The 21115-nt window shown below is 35.5% G+C and overlaps 1 protein-coding gene and 1 long non-coding RNA gene across 2 annotated transcripts in view; one reads left to right on the top strand and one right to left on the bottom strand.

Annotated features, from left to right (window-relative positions):
• The window catches only part of LOC100032166 (cAMP-specific 3',5'-cyclic phosphodiesterase 4D), a 1134105-nt gene extending 1124447 nt beyond the window's left edge, over positions 1 to 9658 (bottom strand). The window contains exon 1 of the mRNA XM_003340569.4: positions 8053 to 9658. Within this exon, the coding sequence (XP_003340617.1) occupies positions 8053 to 8570 (518 nt within the window). The 5' untranslated portion in view covers positions 8571 to 9658. The remainder of the gene's footprint in view (positions 1 to 8052) is intronic.
• The window catches only part of LOC103099286 (uncharacterized), an 85335-nt gene continuing 73440 nt past the window's right edge, over positions 9221 to 21115 (top strand). The window contains exon 1 of the long non-coding RNA XR_463776.3: positions 9221 to 9306. This is a non-coding gene — a long non-coding RNA (uncharacterized LOC103099286). The remainder of the gene's footprint in view (positions 9307 to 21115) is intronic.

Below are 21115 nucleotides of genomic sequence, written 5' to 3'. Positions count from 1 at the left end.
CTGAGAATCACTTCAAAGGTAAGGGCTTATGGCTGTAAAACATTTCATCTACCATTAGACTTTGATAAAATGTTGGTTAATTTTGTTGAATCATGTTTCCTTCTTTCTTTTAATTGTTATATTCTTACAAAGTTTTAGTTCTCTGGAGAAGGGCAAATGAGGATGATTCATAAATATATTTTTTAAAAGTCCCAGTTTTGAAAAATGGGTCCCTTTTTCCTTAAGGACCATTAAAATGCTATGGATACAAGGGCAACTAGGTGCCTCAGTGGATAGAGAACTGGGTATAGAGATGTGAGATTCTGGGTTCCACTATGACCTCAGACACTTCCTCGCTGTGTGAACCTGTGCATTTGCCTTTACTGTTCTTCTGCTACTATGAAACTGACACTTAGTACTGATTCTAAGACAGAAGGTAAGAATTAAAAATATATATTATGGGCATCTCAATAATATAGTAAATAGTAACCAAAAAATCTAGTAAGTAAACATTACAATTAAAAAAATAACAAATTATTATGAATCACTATGATAGAAAATCACAGGCTATAGAAATGTCCTCTTTACTCACAAAATAGGCATCTACTAGATGTTGATAATTCTTCTTACCCAAGTACATAATGTGCATGTAGACAGATAGTAGATTGATAAAAAATACACCTGTGCATAATGCATAGTGATGGTAATGTCTAGTTACAATGTTTTGACTTGTAAATCCGCTATATGGTTCAAGGTAAGACCTTAGATAATTTTATACATCTCAGTTTTTTTTTTAATATGGAACAATTGGATTATCACATTTAGAGGATAAAAATTTTTTTTCACCAATTAATGAACAGTTTGTGTGTGTGTGTGTGTGTGCTTTTATGTTTAAAGTAAGATGAATAAAGTATAAATTCCCTTTTGGGGGAGAAAAATGGATTTCTAATTCATAAAAGGAGAAAAATATTACTCAAGCATAAAGTAAGGAAGACCAAAGGTTGAAAGTTGAAAAAGACTCATGAAACTATCTAATCCAATAGCCTCATTTAACAGTACAATGTTCTTTTTACAATTAAAAAAATCATAGTTTGGGGGGTTTAAGAGACTCGCTCAAGGTGAAGTCAATATTAAGTGACAGAAACAGAATTTGAACTCAAGTTCTTTGGCTTAACAACTAGTGATCTTTTAACTGCATATAATCAGTATATATTTTGAAAAATAAGGAGGCAATAAAGTTAAAATTACTTAATCACATGGACAAAGTTGATCCTAGTTTTCTGGGTTCAAAATATATCATTTTCATTTTATAGTGGTTGTTCTTTGAGATAAGATGAAAAATGACTTGACATACATACCTAAGTCCTTGTAATAATGATTTATGTTGATACAAGTTTTATAAAATTTATCTTTTAAAACTTTTCTCATATATCCTCTAACTTACGAATGCTTCCTGTGATATCTAGGAATACTCCATAGGTAGGGTATTGTTTACTTTACTAGAACTACTCCTTTTCGATGAGCTGAAACTAGGAAAAATACAGAGAAATGAATCAGAGAATGTTCATAAACCAAATTATTGATCTCATTCTTCATATGATATATCTGAGACTTTTTCTTGCTTCTAAACAATACACAAATGTTCTTTATGATTATGTCCTGCAAAACCAAAAGGTTATAGCTCATGTAGATTTAGAATTTCCATTACTCTGCTGAATATTGTAATCTTGAGGTCTTCTTAATTTAAGTGAGTGAAAAGAGGATTGCTAAGACTGAAGATTTGCATTGTGGTTAACTACACCATGATGTCATTTCCTGATTCAAATAAAATTAGTTATTTTTATTTCAGAGTACAGATAATTAAGCTAGTTTAATTAGCAAAATAAGAATAATGTTCTTTATAAAAATGAAAAACAATGTCTGGCTTTGGTGCTTTATTCAGTGATTATGTTGACAAGTCTAAATGGTAACTATAAAGTGCCATGAAACATTTGAGGAATTAATGGAGATTAATAATTTCCTACTTATGAACAAAAAGGTAACTACCAATTTTTGCATGCAGGGCAAGTGGCAGGAAATAGATAATGAGGGAAGAGACACCTGGAGGCTGATGCTAGGGGGTGATGTTTGACAAGGCTGAATTCACTTGGGAATGACTACTGATAGTGGAGATAAGGGAAGGAAGTTCCTGTAGCTTCCAATTTTAATCATTCTTGCTAAATAAGTGTGAAAGCTTTTTATTTTAACTAATTAAATTTGCTAAGTAGGTGCTGAATAAGTTGTTCATAGCTGCTAAAAGACTATAAGTTCTATTAGCACCCTCCAAAATTTCTACATTTTGGTAACCTGGGGCAATGCCTCATTTCCTCTGAACAGTTAGGGTTTTAGTTTGTACTAAATTCCCAATAATTCTACAAGTGAGATTACTTTATAGGTGATAAAAGACAATATTTGAGACTTTCAAAAATATTTCTAAACAATACACCAAATGTTCTTTCTGATTATCTCCTGCAACATAAAGAGATTATAACGCATGTAGATTTAGTATATATTTCAAAGAACTTGAAACAAAGATAGAAAAGAGATGTAGGTATTCTTTTCTAATTCATCAAAATGTCACTGTCTCAAGTGTTTTTAAATTTTTTACAATCCATGACATAGCTGGGAAATTATAGACACATCAAAAAAACATGAAGGCATTGATTAGGTCCACTGGAAAACATAGACATTAATATAAACAGTTTTGGGGGGTGAAATGCTCCATTCTAGAATCATAGAGGCAATATTGCTACACTTAAATGTATCATCCTAGCATCATTCATATGTATAGACACATGTTTGTAAGTATCTCTAGTCCAAGACAAAATTTAGTATATTTCCCAAATTCTATTTTCAAAGATGTTATCATTTTGTGACTGATGCTTCAGAGTTTGGGCCCTCTAGACTAAAAAAATGGAAATAGAGAATGGTAAAAGATATCTCTGTGAGGAGTAACTAGGTGACTCAGCAAATTGAGAGCCAAGCCTATGGATGGGAGGTCCTGGGTTCAAATTTGACCTGAGACACTTCCTTTGTGACTTGAGGCAAGTCACTTAACCCCCATTGCCTAGCCCTTACCCCTCTTCTACTTTGGAACCAATACACAATATTGATTCTAAGGTGGAAGATAAGAGTTAAAAAGAAGATGTCACTGATAGTTAGATTTGAAGCAAGTCAGAATGACATGCAATGCGTCCATATATCCACTCCAGTATCACAACAAAATGACTAAGAAATAGATGTCTATAAAATATCAAGACAACTAGACTCTTTGAATTAATCAAAAGTTCGAATTATTTTAACAAGTCAGTCAACATTGACATTATGTAGATTATACTTTTAACTGTTTAAATCTCTCTTTCTAAAATGTTAAAATGTTCCACCAACTCAATCTTGTGGGAATTTGCTATATGATAACACCCTTGTATATGAAAGGTCTAACCTTTTTAACTGATGTCCAATCCAAATTGGTTCACAACATATATACACATTGTAATTTAATTGAAGTCACATTTTTATATTGCATTAAGTTTTCAATATGTTTTTACCCAACCACTCTCACAGATATAGTACAGAGATTTTCTATACTTCTTTGTGTAAACTTACAAAGCTACTATTAGACCCAGAACTATAATTCACATGTCTTCTGACTCTAAGACTCACACTCTTTCCACCATGCCTTTCTCTCAGTACCCAAGCAGTAGATTTCAAGAAAAGCAGGAAAATAAAAATAAATCAAAATAAGAAATTGATTTTCTTAAATAGTGTAGACAATTTTAATATTTTGGTTTTTAACTGGTTATGTATATATATATATATTTATGTGTGAGAAAAAGAGGGAGACAGATAAGACAGTCATAGACAGAAAGTGATAAAGAGAAAGAGACTATATACTGGGATCTAGGCTATATTTATGTACCCTAATTTAAAAAATATTGCTAGAAAACTTATGACAACATGAAGACAATCCTACAGGACAAAATATCAAGCATTTGAATAGTTTAATAATATTGCTAACTAACCAGTTTTTAAAAAAAATAATTGGCATCTTACAAAGCTTAAAAGTATCTGATCAAGAAAATATTTTTAAAGTTGACATAAAATTTGGATCTGATACAATGGAATAAACCTTCTGACAACTGAGATGATTTCTCTTATATATATATATATATATATATATATATACATATATATATAATGTCATCTTACTTTGTTTTACATTTCTTTCATCTAGAAATTTAAAGAGGAAATCTAGGAAGTATTAAATTTGGGAATTCATTGACACTGTTTAGTTTCCCAACATTAAATTGATATTTAAGAATATAAATCTTCAGAGAGTTTGCAAAAGATTTTGCCATTTTTCAGGGAGAAAAAGAAAAAAAGTCAAAACCAGATACAGACCACTTTATAAGTCAATAAAAATTAATTCGGTCAATCTCATTAAATGTCTGATCACTTCTAAGGAAATAGCCATCATCTGACTATTTAATATGATCCAGCTCCAAAATATGGTGTTCTACAGAATTTTTTGACATTTCAATGGAGTAAAGAAGTGTCATGTAATTGAAATGGTGTTTTTTAAACCCCATTTACACAGCTCAAAAATTTAGGGCCTATCCTTCTAGACAAATAATTTTGAATTTAAGATTTTCTTAAAATATCATTTCCCACAATATCTAAAAACTTACTCATGGAGTATGACTGAAGGTTGGCTGCTGTTTATAAGAATTGTCAAATTTAAGTTAAAATTTCCATTTAAAAATTTGAGTTGATTATATCTTTTTTTAAACAGTTTGCTTCAGATACCAAAATGATTGTATTTTCTGAAGAGAAAACAACAACTTCTTCAAATACTTCCTTACTAGCTGAAAACATGTCTCTTTTTGTTCTGGTTGTGGAATGCAGCTTAAAAATAAGAGAAAAATAATACAATAAATGAACATCCACAGGGAATCAGCTCATCCATCCATGAGGCATTTTCAGAGACATTAATTTGACAGACAGCTGAAATCTGCTATTTGAATAGTGCAATTAAAATATATGTTAATAACAATATAGCCTTTTATACCATTTAGAAGGTCACTGAAAACAAGATGAAAGAATCTCACTACCTCTGATTTCCCTGATTTCCCATTTAAAAAAATTATATATGAATTATAATAGAAGACTACTTTTAAATGGTATCTATACTCTAATAGAATGCGTCACCCTGTTCTACCAGCTGGGAATTATGCTGAAAGTTAAAAGCTATCAAAGCCTCCCAAAGCTGTACTGCCTGTAATTTCTTGAATATCTCCAAATGTTTAAGGTTAATTTGGATTTTATTTTCTGAGTCATCAGTCAGGATAAACTCCATGTTTTTTTTTTCTTGGTTTTGTTTTGTTTTTGCATTTCCTGAGATTGTTAATAAGCACAGTTTCTATGAACTTCCTGGCACCATTTATTTTAGAAAACTGTTTATTTAAAGCTGTTTTTTTCTCTTACAAGCTAAAATGAACCTTAAACTCCATCTGAAATATCTTGTTTGTTATTACAAGATAAATGTTTGTCAATATACAGTATAATATGTTTGTTAACATCAGGGGGAAAGTATTAGAGGCAATGGTTAGAGAATATATATGAAATACATCATTGATAAGAGGAATTTAATATTCAAAGTTACTCAGTCTGGACAGCAGTGTTTTCCAAAAGTTCCACAGTATCAGCTCTATCTAAATAGTAATATGTGGCTTAAGTTTTTCTTGGCTTTGAAATTTCAAAGATAAATAATTTTAAATTAATCAGATGCTATATAAAAACCTATATAAAAGCAAATCCAAATTTTACAAATTTGAGATATATATTCCAATTAATTCAAGGTTCCTTACTTGTGATTGCCTCAAATGCCTCTTTTTAAAAATGAAAATAAAAGAAAAAATACTATATTGAATGGCATAAGGTATAGAATTATATATGTATATATACACATATAGAAAGCTTAAAAGGATAAATAATACCTATCCTCTCTGATTGGTAATATTAGGCCTATTATGTCAGGCCTTACCTGATTTTCTGCCTACAAAAGTCTGCTTCCCAGGGAACTAGTGTACTTAGTTTCTGTACCATTCATATACTAGACATTATACCATTCATATACATAGACAATCCCTACTTTGAGTCAAAGGCATTAGAACCATTTTTCTAGGTTTACAAAGCTAGTTATACTCTTCAAAACAGCTGTTAAGACCTACGTAACATAGCACTTGGCCAGGTACCATCCATCACCCCTTCCTCTGGAAACAAAGTTAACCACATTTTAGTTTTCTTCAGCTACAAATGCAAAAGTTAAACTTTTGTTTTAGTTTAAGATTTTCTTAAAATCTTTCTGGTGTTCCAAATGGAAACCGATTTGGGTGGACTCCTGCATAGGAGAAAAGAGCATATACTACAATTTTCAATACCAAAGGGGCATAATGACGTCACGGGAAAGGTCACGTGTCCCCAAGGAGGCTCCTAGAAGGTCTGTGTGAATGTGTGTGAATGTCCTGCAAAGGAGGGGGAGGGGCGGGAATGTGGTAGCGGGTGGGGGAGGTGGAGAAGCATGTGGGTGAGCTGGTGCAGGAGCTCAGATTTTCTGCTAGATTCTGTTATTGGTTGAGTAAACAACATTTATAGGGACGCATACATTTACGTGCATCTACTCTATTAAAAACAGCCAATAAATCTGAGCTAGAGCACATCTGAGACTGAGATGCACACCCTAGCATGAGTTTTCCATATTTCCATGCCCAGTATCAATTCAAATTACATATTGATATTTCACCCCAGACCTGTATTCAGGCCATTCAACTCACACACTCCAGATGATTTGCTGCAGGGCAAGTGAGACTTAATTAATTTCCTGGGGTCTGGGATGAAGACGCAGGAAGAGAATTTTTGCTTTGCTAATAAAATTCATCATATTCAAAGGTGGAGAACTCGCCACTCCATCTCTTTTCCCAGCTCCAAGAGCCTGTGTTTGAAAAATGGACCCATTTTTCTCCCAAAGAATTCAGTGACTCTTAAAGTTAACTGTCGCACACACATTTTTTTCACTTCCTTTTTTAAAAATAGCCTTGTTATAAACTCAGTTGGCATATCCATACCTATCCTCTTTTTTTAAATCAATTTAACATTCCAGAGGAATCTCTCTCTCTCTCTCTCTCTCTCTCTCTCTCTCTCTCTCTCTCTCTCTCTCTCCTTCCCCCCCCCCCCTCTTACACTCATACACATACATACACGCGCACACACACCTGAATGGGAACAGGATGATTGCTGCAACAGCCCGCCAATCACCCAACTATCCTTTCCTTTCTGGAGCACAGCTTAACATTTCTTTCTAACTCTCCAAGTCACCCACGTGTTTCGTTCTTTCTTTCACCATTCAATTTACTTTTTCTAGTTTTCAAAGAGAAACTGGAGTTTTGTTTTCCGGTTTATAATTCCAGATCCAGCATGCATTTCCTCCCACCGTCCTTGCCCCTTCTTCTTTCAACAGGTTAAGCAGCTAAGTTCAAACATTCTTGTCTCCTCCCCACTCCAGGGGCATTCAAATGCTACTTGTCTGGAGCCCCCACCTCACCACTTAGCTCTGCTTGCCTCCTAGCTCCTGGTCTACTTAGTCTGTGGAGGAGCCCAGCTCTTTCAAATCCAGAAGACATATCATAAAGAGAGACTAGAAGCGGGTGGGGAACACAAACCTGGGAGGGAAGATAACATTTTTGAACCATCCTTTTTGAGGGAGAGTTAAAAAAAAAAAAAGCCAGAATCACATATTCACTAGATTCAGACTCAAAAACAAGGGCAGCCTTTCCATCCCTCTCTGCCATCAGCCCCCCTGCCCATTCCCCTAACCTCACTATCTCGATCAAAAAGTACTGGAGTTCAAGGTAAACTGCCACAACTAGAGATAGGGACCCCAAAAGAATTCCCTGGGGATCTTGCTTGGGGGAGGAAATGAGTGAGGAGGAGGAGGCGCCAGGGGCACTGGAAATACAGAGGAAATTCCAAACTCACCGTCTGAGTCCCTGGAAGGATGAGGGCCAAGACATTCTGGATTTTTTTAAGCCTGGTCGGTGTCCGGTCTCCACGGCGTAGGATGCCCGGTCCATAGCTCTGCAGTACAAGTAGCGTTCCGTGTCGGAGTAGCCCCTGTGCCTGACCCGGCTGGAGCCGCTGCTTCCCCCATAGCGGCCCCGAGTGGCCCCAGGAGGTGGTGGTGGTGGTGGTGGCAGAGGGGGTGGTGGAGGTGGTGGGGGCTGCTGCTGCTGCAAGGGGCATTGGGGCTGGGGCTGCGGTTGGGACTGGGACTGGGGCTGGGGCTGGGACTGGGACTGGGGTGGAGGCGGCGGTGGAGAATGGTGATGATGAGGGTGCAAAAGACGGAATTGATGCTGCCGGAGCTGGTATTGATAGTGCTGCTCATGTCTCCACAGATGTTTGGGGGCTTTCAATGTGGCCCCGACACTGCTCCCGTCGCTGCCCTCACCGCCACTGCCAGCTTGAGCGGGCACACTGCTGCCCTCTGCCTCCATCCTTGATCTGCTAAGCCTGGTGGATCTGGCTGCTGGGTGCGCCTCTCAGAATTTGCTGCTACTGCTGCTCTGGCTGTTTCTTGAGCAACCGAGAGGCTGAAAAAGCTGAGCTTCCCACTGCAAACCACCAGAGACTGAGGCAACCAGTCTCTGAAAAGATGAAATACTAAGGATGGACTCCACTTCCCAGAGATACTATAAAAGGAGCTGGCAATCCGAAGAAGTGGTGACAAAGTGAAGCTCTTGGGTTCCTCAAGTAAGACACAGGGGCGTGTGGAGCTGTGCTTCTTTCGCTAAGGGTTCCCCCTTCTTTCCTCTGGCAGTGTTGCTACTGCAAGAGCGGGAGTAGTTTGAAGCAGCAGGAGCAGCAGCACCAACATTAGCTGCTTGTAGTCTCCTCTACAGCCCAGAAATCATGAATCCCGGAGCTCAAGAGCTTCTGAAAAGTTGGACAGCTCCCACCTCATTAGCCAAGGCTATCTGTCTCTCTAAAACCACTTCAGCCAGTCAGGAGTAAGACTTGTTCTCCTGGTCCTTTCACAGCCCCAGAATCATCCCCGCCCCCCTCCCTCAACCGCCCCCACGCCCTGGAGATTTCCTCTTCACCTCTGTTTTGCTCAGTCTGCTGGAGAAATTCGATTTGGTGATTTCTTGCTGGTTCTCAGCGTCTGTCAATGTTCTCCATTCCTGGACTCCAAATGGAAAGAAGCTTAAGATGGCTAAATTTTCCAGAAAGGTACGTGTGTGTCTTGGAGAAAATGATCCTAGGTGAAGACCCAATATCTGGATTAATTCTGTTTCTGCCTCTGACACACAATTGATTTTTTTCGAGCTTTCCCATAGCAAGCTAAAAAGAAAAGTCCTTTCAGCTTAAAATCTTGCTCTAGCTGGTGGTAACTTCCCCTTCTGCTGGTTCTATGATTAAGGTCTCCAGGAGTAATCCTGGCTGAGAATCAAGGCAAGGAGGTTTAATTATAGTGCTGCCTCTGAGCTCCAAGCCAGAGTTAAGGTTGGAACACCTTTTCCATTATAAAGCCTTGGTTATCAGTGGTTTGTACTGTAAATGCCTGCCTGCAATTTACCTTTCTACCACCGTCAGCAGAATACAGCTCTATTACTAAGTTTTAAAAACATGTTTATTTTTGAGTCTGTGTTGGGGTGGGGGGAGTGATGGATTGGAATTATACTTGACATTTCATTACACTTCTATGATATCAACAACGTCAAATTTAAACTCTTTTTTGAATGTTGCTTCTCTTATAAATTCATGTATCTTAAAATTAAACTACCTAGCTACCTTCAGGTTTGAGTATCTCAATTCCATACCTCCCATAATTCAGGAAATATACAATGGCAATATTTATAGGCATATTTTCACTATTAATTATTCAATGTTAAAATGGCTTTACTAACAGAGTCAACACTACCTACTTTACTTTATGGCCCATGTCCATAATTTTTAGAGAGGAAGATTCTTTGATACTACAAAAAAGAACCTTAACCTAAAAATACTAGTACACTTTTGTACACAGTATACAAACACTATGGGACTCTTAGAAGAAAAGACTGTATTTTTGATAGTGCTCTGCACACAGCAAATACTGTTTTAAGTGCCATTGTGCCATAGACAACTCTCAAAAATATTTACCTGCTTGATTATTTTGCCAAGAAAGAAATCGTATCCAAGTGTGTAAGTAATTCACTGTCCCTTGTGTCTTAATAATGTAAAAATATATTGGGCATCCCCTTGTGGTTTTATGTGGCAGAGAAAATGTCCTTCCCTCAACTCTTCCAATGGCATCATAGCTATAAATCCATGAGCTTCCATGCACAACATTGAGAGAAGGGATATTTCTGGGGAGTAACAAGGCAGAGCCAGCATGCTCTGGCAAAACAGGTAGGCTTTTCTACAGCTTTGCATAGATTTCAAGGCACTCAAGAATGGGCTATTCTTCTTTTCTTTCCCATAATGCCTTAATTATGACTACAACTTAGGTTAAAGGCAAAATAATTTTTCCAATCCTGGAAGATATAGTGCCTCTTGGATATAAAATCAAAGAATGAAGTTATACTTTTCAGACTTAGGCTTTGATAATCTCACTTGGTACAATTTTAGATAGGTTCACTAGTTACAGAATTTGAATTTATTTTCCTTCCCATGAAATACCAACTGTCCCCTCAATGGCATTTCCAAAAAGTTCCCCCATATTGAACCTCCTAGATACTAATAACATTTTTCCAGGTCATATGATTTTTCCAAACAAAATAACTTGAGCTACAAATCCAATGATTTTTTAGATTACTTTTTCATGGCACAAGGTCTTTTTTCCTCTAATAACTCACCCCCATATCAGATCCTGTCTTTATAGTTAATGATTCTTTCATTTATTTGGAAGTTCCCTTAACAACTATCTAATTCAACCCATACCTTCAATGCCTTTACAACTTCCTAGATAAATGGTTATCTAGTCTTTTCATTTTTTTCGACCTTTTGGACCCAGCTATAATTTCAAATTGGTTGCCCAATCCATTTTTCAGGAAAATGCATATGTATATCTTTATTCATTCACATCAGTCCTTAAAATATTCACTCTACTTTTGGATCTTACTGGAATTCCAAAGGTAAATCTAAGTGGATAATTCATATTATTCAGAACTGCTCCATTCACCCAACCCCTAGTGATTTTAAAAGACATAATTGATTTGGTCATATGTATACAAAATGAAAACAACCAATGAGTGAAAAATTATACCAATTTTCTTAACTTAAAGAATAATAGGATCTTAGACACAAAGTTATAAGGGATGGTGAGAACCATTTAGTCAAATTCTTTTAATTTTACAGATAGGAATACTAAAGAGAAGTTAAATGATTTATACAAAGTCAGATAAGTGCAAATGGCAGAGTTAGAATCAGCATACAAACAGTATCATCTGTGTATTAACCTAGCACTTCTCTTACATGATGATGGTGACGTCTGAATGGCAAATAAAAGACAAATTAATTCTATTAAATTAAATTAACCTGTTACTTTACTGTCAAGTAGGAACATACTAATAAGGACTGAATGGACAATCTCAAGGACTTCATTCTTCTGAAACAGTGTCATTACAATGATAACAATCAATTTAAAAGTGAAAAATTCAGTAGAACCATTTTTTTTCTGTTTCTTCTGGTCTATATAAAGTCAAGTAATGAGTCTGAATGTATGTTTGCATGAAAATGAACAAATGTCCTACATTACATTGATATGCATATTTTCTACCTATATGGAAATATGTATATATATACATGCATGTAAAGTAGAACACAATTTGCTTTTATGTCTATTTCTATTTAACATGTGGGGAAGACTAATATATTGGATGGTAATCAGCATATAAAATTTTAACAGGCTTAGATGGTAGAGTGAAGGTAAAAGATGAGATATAATAGGTATATCTCATATATGTATTGAAACATTATTTTTACAATTTGAGTCAAAAGTGTCTATATGTACATGTGTATATACACATATGTATTGATAGACTATATAGATATTCATGTATATGTATATATTATATATATATTTATAAATAGAGAGACATATAAAATTGCATTATATATTTATCTCAGTTGACTATTAAGCAAACACCCAAATTTCTTGTAAATATACCTCAGACCAGACCTAGAGATTCAATCACCAGATTTTGTCTTGAGGCTTTTAAACAAGGGAGTAAATTATCATCACCTGAGATGACAGTTGCTGACAGAATCATGACTGACAGAAATTATTGCAAATTAATAGCTGGACAAAGGATATTCACATTTTTCACAGAGATCAGTCTTAAATTGTAGCTTGCTGCTCCTATAGATTTAAATGTGCAAGCCTTTCTACAGACATCTTCTATATACTTGATTTGGTAAGGTAGGTTCATATTCACCAAGATGTGAAAATATGATGTCATGTAACCAATAAAATTGGGAAAAAATTAGTCAGTCGGATGTTTTCTTCTCACAAGCCAGATAGCTGTACCATCAGAAACATCCATACAACTGGATTCAAAAGTTAAGATTTCATTTATGTTTTTGTTAACAGGCAGAGGGTTTCTCTAAATGTCAGTAAAATGAAGATAATACCTCTGCTTCACAGAATTCTTGGGAATACAGATAAGTACACAAGAAAACATGTAAAATATAAATTTATATAATTGTTAAACTTCTTATTTGTAGCAGATGGACATACGAAAGGACCACTTACTGAGATCACCAATACAATAGTGACCCTCTATCAGTAATGGAGAATCTTTTATACTGGAAAGAGCAGTAAATTTAGTGTCAGGATACAGATTTTGACTCTGCCACTTACCAGTTTTGGGGCCTTGAACAACTCAACCTCTCAGAATTTCTTTTTCCTTCATCTTCAAAATGAAGGGGGCTGGTCAAAATGACTTCTTAGAGTTCTAGAAATTCTCTGAAATTCCATAATGGACATTTTTGGCCAGACAATGATATTACATAGATATAAGAAGTCTTGTCCATTTAAGAAATTGACTAATAATGACTTTGTTTATATTCTATATACACTTAATGTAAGATAACCAGAATTAATTTTACCTATGCTTCATAACAGTTCCCTCCCATGAACATTAGAGTGCAGAAAGCCTACATGAGCTTATAGTCCAACAACCATAGTTACAAATCAGAGCTTTTAAATCCAATTGGAAAAGGATTAAAATTACTGGGAAAATTAAAGAAAAGGCATTACTGAAATTTTATTTTTGAAGCTCTTTATTTGCTTTTTAAATTCATATTAAATGATTTTAATATAGTATTTCCTCTCATATTCATTTCTTATGATGTTTAAGATTCATAGGATGTCAAATGATCATCATAGAACTAGAGTTGGAAGAGACTTTGGAGATCATATCATCTGAGGGTCTCAGTTTTACAAATTGGTAAACTGAGGCCCATTGAGGTGAAATGACTTGTCCACAGTCACATAGTTGACAGCCAGAATTCAAACTCAGGTCCTATGACTGTAACATCAACATTCTTTACAATGCATCATTCTGCCTTTTCTATAAACCTATAAGATCAAAGAGACTTCTACATATCTCTAATTTCCTTCAAACTGCTGCTCAGCATCTCCCTTCTGCATGCACCTTTACAGATTTCTCCAGTTGCTAATTCCTTCCTTTCCAAAGTATGCTATATTTATCCTGTACATATCTTCAATATGCTTACATAAGTGTAAAATGATTAAACAAAAGCTCAATGAGGGCAGAGAATTTCATTTTGTCTTGGTATTCCCAGTGCTTTGCACAAAGCCTGATGTATAGTAGATATTAATAAATGCTTGTTGATTAATTAGTCTCACACCAGAGATCTAGTTTAGTTCCTAACAAATCATGACTATCATTTAAAATGTCATCGAAAGCATTACTCTCAATGTCTTCCTCCCATTTTCCCAATAGACTAGAGCAATTTTAATTTTTCTATAGCTTTAACTGAAGTAACATTTTAAATTTTGAGCCCAAGTCTGACTCTTTATGACTCCCTCATATTGGTCATGAATCTATCTGCAGATCACAGAATAAAACTATTTCCTTGGTCATGTGCCAACCCTTCATTTATTTTGAATGTTATCTGTTTATTCAACCAAATTTTAAATGCAATAATATATAGTGACTTCATCTTAGATGCCTTTTTTGGACATCTTCAGTCTATCAGTGTCCTTCAAAAAAGGGGAACCCAAGGGGGCAGACACAGTTCTCCAGATGTAATCTGACAAGTGTAGACTATAGTAGGGCCATAAACTGCTCCTCATGTGCAAAAAAAAAAATTATTGGTGGTTATTTTGAGGAAGAGCTGGGAGGAAATATTGTGTCACATTGTTGACTTGTATTACAATTAGAGGCCACAAGAATCCTGATACTATCTTCTCTTTCTTTCCTTTTTTTTTTAAGACATGACTAATGCAGGGATTTTTGTTGTTTTTCAGTTGTTTCAGTCCTGACCCCATTTGGCATTTTCTTGCCAAAGTTACTAGAGTGCTTTGCCATTTTTTCTCTGAGATTATTTTACAGATGGAGAAACTGAATCAAAGAGGGTTAATGACTTTTCCAGGGTCACATAGTAAGTATCCAAGACCAAATTTGAACTCAGATTTTTATAATTCTAGGCCAGGCTCTCCACTGTGCCACCTAGCTGTCCCTGAATTTTTTTTTATATCACCTTACATATATAGTTTTATTTTTATAGGTTTCACCTTAAATATATATGTGAGCATACATGTATACACACATATAACATATTTATATATAGAGAGAGGGGGGATGGAGAGAATTTAATACTGAAAATAAAGTGCAATTGAATTCAACAACAACAAAAAAAAGGGCAGATCTCAGAGTTAAGGTTCTTGGGAAAAGCTTCCTAGAGAAAAGGGCATTTAAATTGATTAGATTTAATCTGAGGGGCAGCTAGATAGCTCAGTGGATAGAGGGCCAGACCTATAGATGAGAGGTCCTGTGTTTAAACCCAGACTCAGATACTTCCTAGATGTTTGCTCTTGGGCAAGACATTTAACCCCCATTGCCTAGCCTTTACAGCAATTCTACCTTTGAACCAATGCACTGTATTGATTTTAAGATGGAAGGTAAAGGCTTTAAAAAAGATTTAGATCTAGAAGAGCCTTAGACATGATTTGCCTCTATCTCAGTTCCTTAGAGGAAACTACATTTCAGAGAAATATCTTTAGATCATATCACTTGTCTAAGTTCCTATCAGTAGTATACATTTAGAATTCAAGCACTTTGAGAGCATGTATGGTTTTATTCTTTGTTTCTGCATTTGTACGGCTCAGCACTGTGCTTGGCACATAAACACTTGTTGATTAATTGACTGAAGTAACAAATTCAATAATAAAATTCAGCTGAAGTGAGTCCTTTAATTTAAAAAATAAGTATACTTTCCTTTTATTAAGTTTATTTTTAAATACATGAATCAACTATTGTTGTATTCAGTTAATCAGTCAATTAAAAAAACTCTTAACTTTTGTATTAGGATCAAACTTTTGTATTAGGATCAGTTCTAAGACAGAAGAGAAGCAATGGCTAGGCAATGGGGATAAGTGACTTGCCCAGGGTGACATAGCTAAGAGTATCTGATGTGAAATTTGAACCCAGACCCTCCAGACTCCAGGACTGCTGCTCTATCCATGCTACCCAGCTGCCTCTTAGCCATATCAAAACTCAACAAATTCTGTTAAACATAAACATTTTCTTATCACAATTTTCTCAGTTGACCTTCATAAGTCACCATTTTACTGCACTGAATTCCTCCCTTTACTGCTCTTGTAGTAAGTGTTTGCTGGTCCTATCTAGTCAACTGAACCTTTTTAACAAGCCCAGAAAATGCCCATCTGCTTCAGCTGTGTCAGGGATCTGGGGCATGGTAAAGGATATATTGTAAATGGGGACTAGAACTGTGAATTCACTGATCCTGGGAACGTCCTGGGGAGCAAACTTATTCCTCAAAGCAAACCAGTACTTTCTCTCTAACTTATATTCTCAGCAAGTTGTCTAGATGACCACTGAAAAGTTGAGACTTTGTGTTAAATTAGTGATTAGTGTTCATGTTGCCATTCTGGGTCAGAGGCAGCATTTGAATCTGGGTCTTTCTGACTTTGGAGGTCAGTCAATATGCTAAGAGGTTCCTAAACTGTGTTTGAATGAAGGTTTCAGAAACCCAGAAGGTCCCACCTAGTTCTCAGACCCATAGGTCAGAGGTGGAATTCCTCTGCTCTTTTACAGAAAATACAGCAATAAAGCAGCCCTCCTACTTTACTAAATAATTCATGAGTCACAAAAGGGAGCCATGTGTAGCTTGGGGCAATTCTATAGGGGGTCAAGAAGAGCTAGAGTGTTAATGTAAAGATTAGCAAACCTAACTAAACAAAGCCCTTTTCTCTGGTACTACAAATATTTAGTCAAAATTCCTCAGAAAAATAATATCTTGCTTAGAGAAATCCCAACTACTGGGCAACATTGTTCTAAGTTTATAACTACTAGTTTCCTTGTGAAGCTTCCCTAGGGGAATGAAGACCATTTTGTCCATCTTCAGGAAATGTGTTCCCATTCTCACTAGGGATTAGGTTCATTATTGTGAGATTAGGGGTTCTTAAACTGGGACACCCTTAAAAAGAGCCAGCTGAAAAATTTCAGAAGTGATACATCCACTTGGTTGGGAAAAGTTCCATTTTTACTTCAATATAATTTGTTTCCTTTGTAATTTTAGGTATTTGGGGGTTTTGTTTTTTTTTGCATTAAAGATAGTTTGAGGAGTCCTTAAACTTTGCCAGACTACCAAAGCAATCCATGACACACAAAAAGGTTAAGAGTTCTCCCTGCCAGCTACTGGTTGCAGGGGAATAGTTTTCTTTTGAACTTCAAAATGATTTGTTTCTGTGGGTATGTATGTGTATTTAGTCCCTAATAAAATTGTTTAATTAAGTTTGTCAATGTTAAATAGACAAGATGAAAGAAAAAATGGCTGATGGAAAAGTGAAATAGTAGAAATAAATTCCTTGAAAGAGGAGACTATTTTTAGAACTTGGTAAAGTCCCTGATATATAGGAATAATGATAATGACAATAATGATGATAACAATAGTGATAATAACTAGCATTTACATACCACTTTAAAGTTTGTAAATTGCTCTACAAATATTTTATCCACACAGTAACCACAGGAGGTAGGTATTATCTTTCCCATTTTACAGATGAGCAAACTAAGATTCAGTGACTTGTCTACTGTCACACAATTTAGCAAGTGTCTGAGACCACAAGAAAACTCAATTGTTCCTGACTCTGGGTCCAGCAATTTATCCACTATGTTAACTGTCTGCTTCATAGTAAACACTTATGCTTACTGATTGACTGGGTAAAACCCTTTTCTGGAAAAGCTTGGAGTCACATTAAAACCCTAAAAACAAAGTTATCATTGTAATTAGGGCACTTTATCTTTTGTAATCATTCATTATAAATGGGCCATTTGAGGAGTGAGGAAAGGTTGTGAATTTTTCCCCCATCTTGTGCATGATACTACTGTTATAATCCAGACTAAAGTTCCATGATTTAGTAGTACTGAATGATTGGCCCCCTTCTAGCTGAATGAATAGAAAATAACAACATTTCTTCAAGATTATTCACTCTAAAAACATTTTAAAGACCTACTTTACTATGTGTGAAGCACTTTGCCAAACATGCAGTGGGGATAGCGATCAGACATGTTTGCAGTAGAACAGGTTTCAAGTGAAGAGACACCTACCAATGGAGGCTGCCACTTTCTGAGAAACTTGCATTCTCAGAAAGCTTCTTATGGCATCAAGTGATTAAGTGACTGCCATAAAAAACAATGGAGAGAATGAATTGATAAAAACTTGGAAAGATTTACATGAACTGATGCGAAGTGAAGTGAGCAGAACCAGAGAACACTGTATATAGTAACAGCAATATTGTATGATGATTGACTATGAAGAACTAAACTATTATCTGAAAAACAAGGCTCCAATGTTACCCATAGCCAAAGAAGGAATTGTTGGAGTCTTATTGCAGATCAAAGAATGCCATATTTCATTTTTTTATTTCATGATTTTTTTCATTATATGTGTGATATGAGTCTCTTTTCATATCATGAGAAATATGGAAATATATATTGTATGACAACAGTGATATAACCTATATCAGACTTTTTACAGCCTCAGGGAGGGATGGGAGGGAGAGAGAAAATATGAATCTCAAAATGTCAGATAATGATTGTCAAAAATTATTTCTACATGTGATTGAAAAAAGAATTTCAAAAGGTTAAAAAAAGAGATTAAATGGCTTACCCCAGATCATAGGCTCTATATGTATTAGAGGCAAGACTGATCAGGTCTCCCTGGATCTATGGATTTACAACATTGCCTTTCATTTATAAATAAAGCATCTCATCTTTTGGTTCCATTGAACTCTTCAGAAGATCTTACTAAGTGTGTTAAGTATACATCTAGACTGACCTATTATCCTATGGCTAACAAAATCATTCAATGACTTGGACTTATTAGTCAAATCCTAACTCTATTTCAACAGGATTACTGTCTCTTCCAATGATTATAGCCTTAGTTAGTACCCAATATTGCATTAAATAGTCTTTTTAAATTGGTCAAAACCAATAGTTTTGCACTTAACAATTTAAAAAATTGGGTTGGAGGGTGTTATTGTTGGTCAAAGGATCATTCTTAATGTACAGATGCTAGATATAATTTATATGTATGCATATACACATATATCACCCAGAAACACATGCAGATATATATATATGTATACTGTTTTATCTCCCTGAATAGATTATAAACTCTATGAAAGTAAAAACCATATCTCTTTCATTTTTATGTCCTGCAACATGTGATATCTTTAACAAAGGCTGGTTATGTTGAATGCATGTACAGGGCATTTTGGCAGGGAAGAAAGTCGGTCATGTACTTGAAAGTAGCAGCATATTAATTCTGGGACTGGTTGCAATTTTTCCCCTCAACTTTGTCACCATTTTGTTTGCAAAATATATTTCATTCTGGCATTTTGAGTGACTTTCCTGGGGCCACATGTTGTCTCATTAATATTGTGTCAGTTTTCCATACAACTATACCTTAACTAGCATCTTATTGATTCTATGTATGGAACTTTGTTTTCTCAAAGTTTATTTGAAGCTAAGTGACTGTTTTTTAAAAAAAATGCTTCAAGAATTTCTAATTTTATCAGATCCTTTAAATTACTGTAGGATAAATCATTGAACAAACCTAACTCTCTTAAATAATGTAAATGATCATTTGCCCTAGATTTTAGGATAAACCCTATTATGCAGACAAAAATTCTGCCAATTTGAAGATATCGGATACAAATGGATTAACTTGATCATGATCCAATAAAGTTTCTAAAGACACTGCCTGGGTGTGTAGATTTGTTCATTGAAACTGGCTGTTTCACTCATTGGCATTTGCCAACAGAGGGATCATTATGGAGTAGATATTAGGCTAGGTTGTAGAGCAGCTGCTGACCTACTTTGGTAAAGAGGGTTTCCCCATCAGTACACCAGAACAATGAATTTATAAACCGGCTTCATCCTTCTTCCCTAGGGGAGAGATAAACTTAAAGGTTCTGTAACTCACTGATATACACTGTACACCCAGATCCCTTATATCATCGCTTAGTAGATAGTGTTTTTCCTTTGCTGAGGCTGAGAAATTCAGCCCTTTTCAAGAGATCTGGTAAAGAACCTTTCCAAACTCTTTTTGAAAGATAGACAGAACCAGATGTCACCCCACCACATTACATATCCCCAACATATTCAAAGGGTTTTATGATTTTGTCTATTCAAGGAATTCTCTATAGGGGGAATTCCTTCCACCAATATGAATTGCAAAACAGCTGTTCCTTAAGTTCTAGGCAACTACTGGAAGCATGTAGGTTACATGATTTGACCACAGTCATAGTTATTTAGTACAAATCAAGATCTTCCTTACTCTAAGCTCAGTAGACTATGTACTAAGCAACAGTGTCTCTCCTACTTTATATATATATATATATATATATATATATATATATATATATACATTTATATATAAAACAGGATCAGTCAGTTAGCATTTATTAGGTACCTACTATGTGTTAGGCACCATGTGATATGCTAGGGATACAGAGAAAGGTGTAAAAAAGCCCCTATCCTCAAGGACCTCATATTCTAATTGAAGAGACAATAGACATAGTTAGGTTACAAACAAGATATATTTGGGACATTGAGGGATAGTCTTAGTGCAGGGCCTGAAATAAAAAAGTCTCATCTTCCTGAGTTCAAATGTGGCCTCAGAATCTTATTAGCTTTATGTCCTTGTATGTCAGTTTACCCTGTTTGCCTCAGTTTCCTCATCTGTAAAGTGAGAAGGAAAAATGGAAAAGGAAATGGCAAACCGTGGGGGAAGGTCAGAAAGTTTCAGGCAAGACTGAAAGAGCAAATAACAACTCAGAGAGAAATTGAGGAAAGACTTATTGCAAAAAGTTGAATTTCAACTGATACTTAAAGGGAAACTAAGAGGTAAGGATGAAAAGGTATACTCTTTGGGGCATAGGAGACAGACAGAGGGTAAAAACATAGAAAGTTGAGAGGTATAGCCAAAGAGGCTAGTGCCACTGAATTGTGGAGTAGGTGAAAGGGACTAAGTTGTAAGATAACAGAAAAAGCAGAAAGAGACCAGATTATAGAATGCTTTAAGAGTCATAGATTTAGAGCTGGAAGAGAACTCAGAGGGCATCTAGTTGAATCCTTTGATTTAACAAAAAAGGAAGGACAGCACAAAGAAGTGAAGGGATTGTAGACTTTTTCACAGTGCTATTTCTAAAATACTGAGTTTCAACTCTTTTATGTATTAGAGTGTGTGTCTTGTGTGTGTATGTGTTTCATGTGGGTATCTTGACTGTGTGTATCATGTATGTCTGTTATGTGTATCTGTGTCATGTATGAACCTATGT

The sequence above is a fragment of the Monodelphis domestica genome, chromosome 3 (assembly GCF_027887165.1).
Source record: "Monodelphis domestica isolate mMonDom1 chromosome 3, mMonDom1.pri, whole genome shotgun sequence".
NCBI lineage: Eukaryota > Metazoa > Chordata > Mammalia > Didelphimorphia > Didelphidae > Monodelphis > Monodelphis domestica.
Note: the sequence above shows the minus strand (reverse complement) of the source record. Positions and strands in the feature narration are given on the sequence as shown.